Source organism: Ursus arctos, unplaced genomic scaffold (assembly GCF_023065955.2).
Source record: "Ursus arctos isolate Adak ecotype North America unplaced genomic scaffold, UrsArc2.0 scaffold_2, whole genome shotgun sequence".
NCBI classification, from domain to species: domain Eukaryota; kingdom Metazoa; phylum Chordata; class Mammalia; order Carnivora; family Ursidae; genus Ursus; species Ursus arctos.
Window position 1 is genome coordinate 84294880 of NW_026622874.1, and position 12497 is coordinate 84307376.

General features: G+C 44.8%; 1 protein-coding gene across 4 annotated transcripts in view; it reads left to right on the plus strand.

Moving 5' to 3' along the window:
• TNRC6A (trinucleotide repeat containing adaptor 6A) overlaps positions 1 to 12497 on the plus strand; it is a 102166-nt gene that overhangs the window by 61863 nt on the left and 27806 nt on the right. For all 4 annotated transcript variants that reach the window (XM_026515623.4, XM_048224796.2, XM_057315437.1 and 1 more), the window contains 6 exons: positions 565 to 3147; positions 4493 to 4669; positions 5839 to 6014; positions 7175 to 7207; positions 8798 to 8878; positions 9217 to 9268. In XM_026515623.4, the coding sequence (XP_026371408.2) occupies positions 565 to 3147; positions 4493 to 4669; positions 5839 to 6014; positions 7175 to 7207; positions 8798 to 8878; positions 9217 to 9268 (3102 nt within the window). The remainder of the gene's footprint in view (positions 1 to 564; positions 3148 to 4492; positions 4670 to 5838; positions 6015 to 7174; positions 7208 to 8797; positions 8879 to 9216; positions 9269 to 12497) is intronic.

Consider the following 12497-nt stretch of genomic DNA (forward strand, 5'->3'; position numbering starts at 1 on the left):
ACACTAATGAAATGGAAATAAAATGGAAAAGGCTTTGTAGTTTTTATAAACCTGTTCTGATCCCCAAAACAGTTGTGTGAAAAAGCTCCTCTAAGAAAGGGAAGATGGGAAAGGATTTCTGGTATATTTCTAATACATGTAGTCAAGTTCACCCTGTTCACTTGTCCTCACCCAACTCCTTCCCACCCCTTCTTTCCCATGTCAGGCCTCTAGGCTTGGGTTGCTTCATTATCCTAATACATTACTACAACCTAGTTCTTCCTCACACCAAAATTCTTTTACTTGCTGATGAATACCCATTTGTTCATTCAGCAGATATCTATTGAGAGGGGCTCTTGCTTCCAGGCACTGCCCTAGGCTCATAGGATAGCATCAGTAAACAAAGCAGCAAAATACCGTGTAGTGTGGAATTACTGATTGGATAAGAAAAGTTGGTGGCTGGGGTATAACCAGTGTCCTTGTAACCATACTGCCAAGTTATTGTCGAGGAACCACATACGTTTATAACATACTTATCGTCTTTTCAAACACTTCATAAATTTTTATACTTCTCCTTTATTCTAGATATAAACCACAACACTTCAGGATCCCATTATGAAAATTCGCAGCGGGGACCTGTGTCTTCTCCGAGTGACTCTAGCACAAATTGTAAGAATGCTGTTGTAAACGACTCCCCTGAAAAAGAAGCATGGCCCTCAGCCCCTGGCAGTGATCCAGAGTTGGCTTCAGAATGTATGGATGCTGATTCTGCCTCCAGTTCTGAATCAGAGAGAAACATCACTATCATGGCTTCAGGGAGCACCGGTGGTGAAAAAGATGGCCTTCGGAATAGCACTGGACTCGGTTCCCAAAGCAAGTTTGTGGTTGGGAGCAGCAGCAATAATGTGGGCCATGGAAGTAGTACTGGGCCATGGGGTTTTTCCCACGGAGCCATAATAAGCACATGTCAGGTCTCTGTGGATGCTCCTGAAAGCAAATCAGAAAGCAGCAACAATAGAATGAATGCTTGGGGCACTGTAAGTTCTTCATCAAATGGAGGGTTAAATCCAAGCACTTTGAATTCAGCTAGCAACCATGGTGCCTGGCCAGTATTAGACAACAATGGACTTGCCCTCAAAGGGCCTGTAGGGAGCGGTAGTTCTGGCATCAATATTCAGTGCAGTACCATAGGCCAGATGCCTAACAATCAGAGTATTAACTCTAAAGTGGGTGGTTCTTCCACCCATGGTACCTGGGGAAGCCTTCAGGAAACTTGTGAATCTGAAGTAAGTGGTACACAGAAGGTTTCATTCAGTGGTCAACCTCAGAATATTACCACTGAGATGACTGGACCAAATAACACTACTAACTTTATGACCTCTAGTTTACCAAACTCCGGTTCAGTACAGAATAATGAACTGCCTAGTAATACAGGGGCCTGGCGTGTGAGCACAATGAATCATCCTCAGATACAGGCTCCGTCGGTTATGAATGGCACTTCCCTTTCTCACCTTAGCAATGGAGAGCCAAAAAGTGGAGGCTCTTACGGTACTACGTGGGGTGCCTATGGTTCTAATTACTCTGGAGACAAATGTTCGAGCCCTAACGGCCAAGCTAATGGTGACACTGTGAATGCAACTCTAATGCAGCCTGGCATAAATGGGCCTATGGGCACTAACTTTCAAGTGAACACAAATAAAGGAGGAGGCGTGTGGGAGTCGGGGGCAGCGAATTCCCAGAGTGCATCATGGGGAAGTGGAAACGGCGCAAATTCTGGAGGAAGTCGACGAGGATGGGGAACTCCTGCACAGAACACTGGCACTAATATACCCAGCGTGGAGTGGAGCAAACTGCCTAGCAATCAGCATTCCAATGACAGTGCAAATGGCAATGGTAAGAAGTTTACAAACGGATGGAAATCTACTGAGGAAGAGGATCAGGGTTCTGCCACATCTCAGACAAATGAGCAGAACAGCGTGTGGGCCAAAACAGGAGGTACAGTGGAGAGTGAAGGTAGTACAGAAAGCACTGGACGCCTCGAGGAGAAAGCAACTGGGGAAAATCAGAGTAGAGATAGGAGAAAAATTGATCAGCACACATTACTCCAAAGCATCGTAAACAGAACTGACTTGGATCCACGTGTCCTCTCCAACTCCGGTTGGGGACAGACTCCTATTAAGCAGAATACTGCCTGGGATACGGAAACATCACCTAGAGGGGAAAGAAAGACTGACAATGGGACAGAGGCCTGGGGAAGCTCTGCCACACAGACTTTTAACTCAGGGGCATGTATAGATAAGACTAGCCCTACTAGTAATGATACCTCATCTGTATCGGGGTGGGGAGATCCCAAACCTGCTCTGAGGTGGGGAGATTCCAAAGGCTCAAGCTGCCAGGGGGGATGGGAAGATGACTCTGCTGCTACAGGAATGGTCAAGAGCAATCAGTGGGGGAACAGCAAAGAAGAGAAGTCCGCATGGAATGATTCGCAAAAGAGCAAACAGGGATGGGGTGATGGACAAAAATCAAACCAAGGGTGGTCCGTTTCTGCTGGTGATAACTGGGGGGAAACTTCAAGGAGTAACCATTGGGGTGAGGCTAATAAGAAATCTAGCTCAGGAGGTAGTGACAGTGACAGGTCCGTTTCCGGTTGGAACGAACTTGGTAAAACTAGTTCCTTTACTTGGGGAAATAACATAAATCCAAATAATTCATCAGGATGGGATGAATCTTCTAAACCTAATCCTTCCCAGGGATGGGGAGATCCTCCAAAGTCTAATCAGTCTCTAGGTTGGGGAGATTCGTCAAAGCCAGTCAGTTCTCCAGACTGGAACAAGCCACAAGACATTGTCGGGTCTTGGGGAATCCCACCAGCTACAGGCAAACCTCCTGGTACAGGCTGGCTGGGAGGACCTATACCAGCCCCAACAAAAGAAGAAGAGCCCACAGGCTGGGAGGAACCATCCCCAGAATCCATACGTCGCAAAATGGAGATTGACGACGGAACTTCAGCTTGGGGAGATCCGAGCAAATACAACTACAAAAATGTGAACATGTGGAACAAAAACGTCCCAAATGGCAGCAGCCGTTCAGACCAGCAAGCACAGGTACACCCGTTGCTACCGTCTGCAAGTGCCATCTCCAGCAAAGAGGCGGGCAGTGGCTCTGGTAAGTGTTTGCTTAATGTGGTCTGACCGTGTTACAAGATACTTCACAGCCTTGTAAGCCTCTTTTCAATGTACTGTTGCTGCTATCAGGTTTTTTTAACAGAGTATTTGGATAGGCACACAAAGGGCTTTCCCCCTCTAATCCAGGAGGAGCTTCTAGGGAAGAAAATAATACACAGGGCATTTAACATCAGGGAACAGAGCTCTGCCTGTGGCCGCGCTGGTTGTGAGTCTCACATACTCCGTTCTCTGCTAGGAAGACTTCAGAAGGCAAAGTCGGGAAAGTGGTGTCACGTGGGAAGGCCCTACACCTCTTAGTTCTTCTGAGCAAAGCCGTTGCTTTTTGGTGTTGTTATTTGATTACAGTGTCTCCAGAAATAAAACAAGCATCCAAATACAATACTTCCTAAATACCAGGTGCTATATTTGGCCTTAAAAAGGATTTATTTAAGTAGGCATGAAATCCACGTCTGATAGTTATACAGTGTATATGTTTGTACTTCAAACATTTGGTAATACCTTTCTGGCGTCTTCCCACATATTCCCACTCTCACAACGAGCTAATTCCTATCTGCAGATTATCTTGACAATGACATCTTCATGAAGTGTCATTGGAATGCATTGTCTTTGTTAATGGATATTTTAATGAGTAATAATCAGTCCATCGGAGTTAGCGCTAGGAGTGTTATCATGAGCTAACCTTTCAGCATCCAATTTTTTCCCCCCAAGTATAGTTTATTGTATTAATTTAGATTTAATTCTTACAGGTATGTATCTAAGGGAAAGGCTGTTTTGGTTCTTTTGAGTGATGTTTACAGCTTTGCTTTGGACAATGTGATAACCTCAGAATTTTTAAGAAGCATTGTCCAGCATGTATACAAATAGGATGCCTAGGTATTGTTAGTCTTACAGTTGGTTTGGTTTTTTGTTTTTGTTTTTGTTTTGCCCCAGAACAGTGATGTTGAAAGGTTGCACCTATGGTAAAAAGTGTATGCACACAGTTACCCAGCTTGATAACCCGCTTGGATTCAGTAGGTTTGGCTCAGAATTACTTGACTTTTCCATGAATTAAATTCATTTTCAGAGGAGGTTGACTCACCATAATTGAGGTCATTCAGAACAATCTGCTCTGGGGGGGCGGGATTCACACCGTGCAGTTAAATTATGATAATGATTTGTCTTCTTTGCATAAAACAGATGCCATTGTTTATGCCCATCACAGCATCATTATTTGATCTGTGAATGTGAAAGTCTTCATCTTTTGTTCCCTAAGTATTCCTTATTGCCCCTTATTCCACCGCCACCCTACCATGTGCTGATGACTTCTTTTCCCACACTTTTCAAAGGCTGGGGTGAGCCCTGGGGGGAGCCTTCTACTCCAGCCACAACTGTGGATAATGGTACTTCAGCATGGGGTAAACCCATAGACAGTGGTCCCAGCTGGGGGGAGCCCATTGCTGCGGCATCCAACACATCCACGTGGGGCTCCAGCTCTGTTGGTCCTCAAGCATTAAGCAAATCTGGTAAGTTATTGGTAATTCCTGGTAGCCATTTTGTTGCAGCGGTGGTCTCTCATTGTCTATAATTAAGTTATCGGATAGTGTTTATATCATTGATAAATATATCCGTGTATCATCATATTAGATGATTTCACTGTTTGCCTCTTCGAATTTGTAACTTGGTTTGCTCTTTTAGCTTTCTGAATTTTCTTGTTTTTCCTTAGAACTGTGTTAACTACAAAGGATTTGCATGTACTTCACCAAATCTAAGTTATATTTTATCAAATAAGATGACCTAGTCAAGCAACTTCATGTTATCTAACTTGAAAGACTGGATTTATAATCCTGTGAACACATACCCAAACTGTCTGGCTCAGGTTCCAAATAACTCCCTGAATATTATACAGAAAATGAACAGAGTTCAGGAGGGACCTGATTCAACATTCAGATGAACATTGTCACTATCCCATTAAGTTATGTGTGGGGTGCCCCATAGGAATTCCGAAGGCTGAGTGTAGACTTGAGATACTTTCTGCTTATAACTTGCAATACTTTTTTGGCCATTCTCTTTGAAAATATATATCAAAATGAATTTGTTGAAATTTCCTTGATCCTGTTTGCCCTGTGTGTTGCCATGCAGGTTGTTAAATGAGTATGAACAAGAAGGCCACCATTGTTCCATGTTAGGAGCCTTCTGTCTGTAAAAAGCATGGGAGATGTTTCATTGATTTTTTTTTTTTTTTTTTTTTTTAAGTAGGCTCCACACCCAGGGTGGAGCCCAATGGAGCTCTTGAACTCACGACCCTAAGATCAAGATCTGATCTGAGTTGAGATCAAGAGTCGGACACTTAACTGACCGAGCCACCCAGACGCCCCTGAACTTTTTTATTAAAAAAAAATTCTTGTTTAGGCATGCCTCACCGGCTCAGTTGGTAGAGCACGCAACTCTTGATCTCAGGGTCGTGGGTTCTGGTCCCATGTTGGGTGTAGAGATTACTTTAAAAAAAGTCTTGCTTAGTGGAAACTTCAAATCAGTTTAAAACATACATTCCTACCATGTAAATTTGGGAAGGGAAATGAAAGTGGGTTTTTTTTTAAGGTTCCCCATACAACCCCCTTAATGAGTGCTCATCCTCTATAAAGAACTGTTTGATTAAAGCATGTTTCTCTTTATATCACAAATCTACAATTAGGGCCAAAATCTATGCAAGATGGCTGGTGTGGTGATGATATGCCATTGCCTGGAAATCGCCCCACTGGCTGGGAAGAGGAGGAGGATGTAGAGATTGGAATGTGGAATAGTAATTCATCTCAAGAGCTTAACTCATCTTTAAATTGGCCACCATATACAAAGAAAATGTCATCGAAGGTAAACATTTCAAGGGCAAAGCCCTTGAAACTTCAAATTCCAAAGGTAGTTTACCCTCAGAAAATTAATGTTCTTCCTGCCCATTTATGGCAGTCAGTACAGTCCAGGCAGTCCCCAACTTAGGTATAGCCTCTTATATGGGCAGCCACCTAGAAAACCATAAGACCGCAGGAACTTCCTTTCTCCCCACTGCTACAGCTTGGGATTTCTTTTCTCTCCCCCCCCCCCCCCCAGTGCTGCCTGGGCCAACCCCTCACCCCAGGGTGGTGCCTGCAGTGGTGGGGGTGAGGAGAAGGGCAAATCTCCATGTTGACTCTTTCCATCCCACTGCCAGTTCATCTCCCATTCCACATCACCTGCAGTCTCTGACCTACCCTTTACCCAACCAGAATCACCATCTTCCTTTTTCATCCCTTCCCCCACCCTGAAAGGTCCTGTGACAAAAATCCGTAGGAATGAGCAGAGTTTGATTTTTCTCTGATAGGTGACAAATCTTATTCCCAAACCTGTTGGTACATCAGAATCCTATGGCATTTGTTACAAGTACATCTTTCTGTACCCCAGGCCTACTGTAGTTTTGGAAATTGGACCCCAGATGTCTCTGATGCAGAGCCAGAGCTGAGAAGCACTGACATAGAACACTTTTTCTTAAGAGGTGGTATTGGACGCTGGTGTCAGATTCTCTTGGGGACCATATTCAGAATATGTGCCCAGACCCCCAGGTGTTTCTCCCCACCCCACCCTGTTTGAGAACCAGTCTCCCCCTCCCACCCCACCACCCCCACTCCAGACCTTAGAGGTCAAATATCCAGTAGTTCCACTAGCTGCCCACCAGGATCCCTCCCTTTTAATCCTGGGATTCTCAGCCTAGGACCTACCATTTTCGTTTAAAAAGATGTTTCATTTGGTCACATTTGCCTCTTGCCTCTCCATATACCTTATGAAGTGCTTTCCCATATTTTACATAAGCCATTTGATCCTCATGACCTTCTGAAGTAGAATACTGATGAGGAATTTGAGACCAGAAAAGGTGATGACTTGCCCAAAGATGCATAACTAGTAAGTGACAGAGCAAGGACTTAAGTTTAGGTCTTCCGATTCCAAACCCTGTGTGCTTCCCACTGGACCATGCTGTTTTGTGACTTTGTCTTTCCTTACAGGGTCTGAGTGGCAAAAAAAGGAGAAGGGAAAGGGTGTGTAGCCTTTTTACTCTTTCTCCTTTGTTTCTGCTAGTAAAAATCTTTTAGAAAGCAACTGCAAACATTTATTTAGCCTCTGCTGTGTGCCAGGTACTGTGCTTGGTGCTGGGGGTTCAAAAACACTAGGAAATGAGCTGCACCCTTGAGGGGCTCAGAGTCTAGTGTAGGGCCGTAGGAGAGCACTGAGGAGTGGCCACTTGAGCTTGGAAGACGCCTGCGGGTGGGATGTGCCAGGGAAAATAGTAGTCTGACATACGAAAGGGTAGAATTTCTAGAAGGGTGATGAAATCTGGCTCTATAGTTAGATTAGGGGCAGATAGTCAAGTCTTTTCAATGCTATGCCAAAGAATTTGAACTTTATTCTGTATAAAATATGGAGCCGATGAAATTGCATAGAAGGCAACATGAGTGGGGGTTGGTAAATTACTCTCTTTAAAGAAAGCTAACCAGTGATCCTATGAAAGATAATCGGCACAGAGGAGAGATCAGAGTTGGGGAATCTCAGGAAGCTTCTGCACTCATTCGGGTGAGAAGTGAGGGCCTGAATTGGGAAGCCAGAGTGGATATGTAGTGCAAAGGACTGATCAGAGAGGCATTTCAGAATAGAACAGACAGAAGGCCTTGGCAGCCATTTAGGCATGGGGACAGAGGGTGGGGGGCAGAGGAATCACTTCAGAAACCTTGGTGAGGGTTAGGTGCTTGCTTCAAAGACCTGCACTTGGCGGGGGGGGGGGGGGGGGGGCGGGGATCATGAAGTTGTGTTCTGTCCCACAGTCGGAAGGAACAGGCGGTAGCAATGGGAAAGGGGAATTAAGGCAATAGATTGAGAATGGCTGGCCCCGTGGTCTTCGTATTTACGGGAGACCTTGGTCCCTGCGGCGTCTAGCCTCCCTGTCAGCCAGGCTCGTCGTTGTCGTGGACCATATTCCCCTCAATGCATGTCTCAAAGTCGTTTCTGTACTGCCCGTGCCCGACCAGCCATGGCAGCCAGCACCAAGGTGCAGGGGTCCCCAGCCGCCACTGGGGTACTGTGTTCTCAGCAACACGAATTGAAATTTTAAAATAACTTTTCATTTGGAAACATGCGGTGCTTTTTCAATACAGTGCACATAGCATAATTAAATTACAGGTTACATTGGGTTTTTTGAACTAATCTGTGGAACCTGACGACCACTTTTACTTTAGTGTGGTGTCAGAACTGCACAAATCCAGATTATAATTAAGCTCTTAGAACACAGTCCATTTGTAAACTGGAAACTGATGAGCGGTTCTCCGTTAGTCCGAGGACCTTGTTTTCTTTTTGTGGGTCGTCAAGGCCCTTTGCTTCCGTCTTTTCCTTTTGACTGCTTGCCTTTGGAGATTTATCTGTACATTACAGCTATACCAGAGGACTGGAGCAAAGGAAGTTGAAAATCAAATAAGTTGATTTGTAATTGTTAACAACTCTGCTAAGAGTAGGTTGGAGGAGAAATTAATTGCCTAAAAATGAGATTTGGGAATTGTCTTGAAGTTTTATTAATCCGTCACTGTACCCAGATCAATAGAGGTGGCCATGGCAGCTTTCTACTCTTTTGTTTTGCAAAGGGAACCATGAAAGGTGGAAACAAACAAGAAGAAGCATGGATAAATCCATTCGTTAAACAGTTTTCAAATATCAGTTTTTCGGTAAGTGTATTTTCCTAGCAGCCCCTTCCCTTTTAATGGTGGTCTGTAAATTTACCCTAAATTCAGTTTTTTATTTTCTTAACAAATTATTACTATCTTTCAGTCCATATGAATATGCTGGAGGTTAGAGTAAAATTGGCCATCACACCTTCTTTATTTTTATAGTTTTAGCTAAAAACATTGGTCACGTATTTTTAAAATTTTTTCTTACTAGGCAGTGAAGAGAGTTTGCAGTCCGCTTGATTTTTGACAAATGAAATAAAGTAAAAATTTTCATTTTTAATTTATTTTCATTGATAAAATAAGGCCTGCTAACACGCTGTGTTTTCTTACTTCAGAGAGACTCGCCAGAAGAAAATGTACAGAGCAATAAGATGGATCTTTCCGGAGGTAAGAAAAAGTTAAATCACTTGGGGTTTGTATTCATCATGGATGGACAAATGTTACTGTGCCGTGATAGTTCTAAGTGAGTTCTGACCTAGACCAGGAGAGGAGAGATCTGGGTTCTTGTCACAGGATTCCTTTGCTCTCAGCATACACTGGAGTGTGATGGTGTATGAGTGGACTGCCTTCAAAGTACAAATCACTGTGCAGATCTAAGGTCGTGGTGATTTTAGTCTGTGATGACCTCAGATTTAGTCCAGTCAAGAAGGCGTTATCCAGGTGGGTGATAGAGTCTTAGTAATTTAGGAAACAGTAGGTGCAAAGGCCCAGATCATATGACAGAGACAACTTGAACCATGCTGGAGAAGTGGAAGTCGTTCCATGCAGTAGAAGAAGAAATATACATTGGTTGTAGTGGTGGGAATGTGGTGATGAGAGAAGCTTCCCCTGGTGGAAGGTGCTAAAAAACGAGGCAGGTGCTAAATCATGAGGAGCTGGGGGGTTTGAACTTCATTCTGAAAGTATGGGATTAAGTAATTTTAAGCAGGAGAATGACATGATTGGGATTTGTGTTTTTTAAAAAAATATGGCTGCATGTTGAAAAGATCCCAGGACATAAAAGATTGGTGGCAGAAAACGGACAAAAAGATACTAAACATACCAAAAGCGGTTCAAGATTTGTTGCAGTAGCCAATGAGGATTTCAAAGCTCTAAGATAATAGGTGGGAAGACTCAATTCAGTGGAGATGAAGGAATTAGAATCAACGAAAGTTCATAACCAATCTGAGCCGGTTCGTTATAGCAGTGGGGAAGTGGGTGTGGTAAAAGCTGATTTCCAACTTGCTTGCTTGCTTTTTTTTCTTTTCTTTTTTTTTTTTTAAGATTTTATTTATTTGAGAGAGAGGGGGAAGGAGCAGAGGGAGAGGGAGAGATTCCAGCTTTCTTGACTGGATGCTTTAGTAGGTGCTAGTTATTCTCTTAGTCTGAGTCCAGACAGGAGAGCAACTACACGGTGATTTGATTATGTGTTTAATATAAACATAAAGAATTATTAGCATAACAAAGATTTGGCTAGTAAGAGGTAAAGAGACCACAAAAGAAGATAGAGTAGCAGAGGTAAGGAGAAGTCACTAACCTGAGGACAGAGACACCATGCCCATGGAGGAGGGCATCTGAGCCAGGGCTGAGATCCAGACTCTTGGACCTGGCCCTCTGCTCACCACATGGCAGAGACGTCACTTTGGTACCACCTCATGGAACCGCAGGAGATCCGCCTTCTGGGGAGGTGTCTCACCTGTGCTCTGCTGCAAAACCACCAGGGTGGCTGCTGGTGGGAACAGTGACCCTGGTCAGGGCCTGCGGCTGGGGCAGCTGCCTGTGCGGCAGGAGAGAGCACCCGGACCTGGGAGACACCGTCTGTCTTCTGGCTGTGTCTCTTGCACCCTCTACTGACAAAGCTTCCATGTCAGCTGGCAAAGGAAAAATATGTAAAGGGTCCAGATCCTTTTTTTTTCAGGGCAGTGAGAGCCAAGAGGCAGTAGGTTGATGATTGGTACAAGTTTATCCCACCCTCTGACCGCCCATCTTCCATACGCACCCTTCTGCACACAGTTCTGTTCCACTCTCTTCTTAACCAGGTACAGCTTTCTGTCCTACAAGTGAGGAAATCTGCCCTCTCACCAAACTTGAGGAGACAGACACAGTCCCAAGAGTCATTGCATTTGTCATTGCTGTATTATTACTGCTCAAAGTCAGTCACAATTGAGACCGAAAGACTAAGTTGTAAATTAATTTTCAGCAGCTTGTGAGTAAAATAAAAATGGGAAAGAGAAGGAAGAAAGTGGTCAGCCTATACAGACAGCCACACTCCTATAACAAGCCATAGAAAACATGCAGAGCAAGTCCCGCCCTCGTTTCTGTCGCGGTCACAAGCTGTGGTTGGTGTCCATGGCTTCTCTCCTGCAGCACCCGTTCCTACTGCCCCACTCTCAGCCACACCTCAGCACCCTGGGTTCCTTTGCTGGTCGAGTGACTCAAATCTGTTCCCAGAGGGTCTGAGCCCTTATTCATCTGCCTTTTCTTTCTTTTTTTTTTTTTTTAAAGATTTTATTTATTTATTTGACAGCGATAGACAGCCAGCGAGAGAGGGAACACAAGCAGGGGGAGTGGGAGAGGAAGAAGCAGGCTCACAGTGGAGGAGCCTGATGTGGGGCTCGATCCCAGAACGCCGGGATCACGCCCTGAGCCGAAGGCAGACGCTTAACTGCTGTGCCACCCAGGCACCCCTCATCTGCCATTTCTTGATTGCTGTAGTTTTCGTTAACCTTTACTAGTGGGCCTGGAAATACTAAGGCGCGCCCCGCCGGGCCCCCCCCCCCCCAATGCCAGAGAATCCCCTGGGTTTCAGAGTCCTCGTGGCCTTCATTTTGTATTAGAAAACCCATTTCCCTTTGGTGATCAGAATCAATCACTCCAGCCAGTACATAAGCCCCTTTTTGCCTGGTGGTTCAGTGCCACAAGGAAGGCAAAATGTCCAGGTCTTAATGTCTTAAAATTCAGCAGCCTGATGTGTGTCCTGGTAGAACCATTTTCTCTCTTGAGGACTAAGATTCCAAACCTGTAGAGTTGCCGAAACAGGAAGCGAGAATTCTCTGAGTGGCTTATGAGGTATGATAGTGAGAGAAGCCACTCCGACTCACACCTTCTGTTTCCCAGACCTCTGTATTCTGGTGATGTTGGAGACACCGTGTCCTGTGAGGCAGAAGCCTATTCCCCCCCACCTGTTTTCTAAGATTTGTTTGTTTATTTGAGAGAGAGAGAGAGAGCATGAGCAGGAGGGACAGAGGGAGAGAAAAACTCAAGCAGATTCCACGATGAGCGCAGAACCTGACATGGGGCTCGGTCTCATAAACCTGAGATCATGACCTGAGCCAATCCAAGAGTCAGACGTTTAATCGACGTGCCACCCAGGTGCCCATCCTTTACGGATGTTGTCCCCTGACTTGCTTTGTAACCAGTTCTACCTATCAGTTTGGCTAGCTACTTTGGGTGATGATGTATGCAGTCAGACCAGTTGATGCCACGGGCATGATCCCATTACTGTTCTCCTTTTGCTGTGAAGTGAGTTCCTTGATCAGACACAGTGCTGTGAGAATGAGGCCTTCCGCGAGACCATGGATGGCAGAAGCTTTACAGGCAGGTAAAGCAAATTCATATCCGGAATACGGGTGTATCC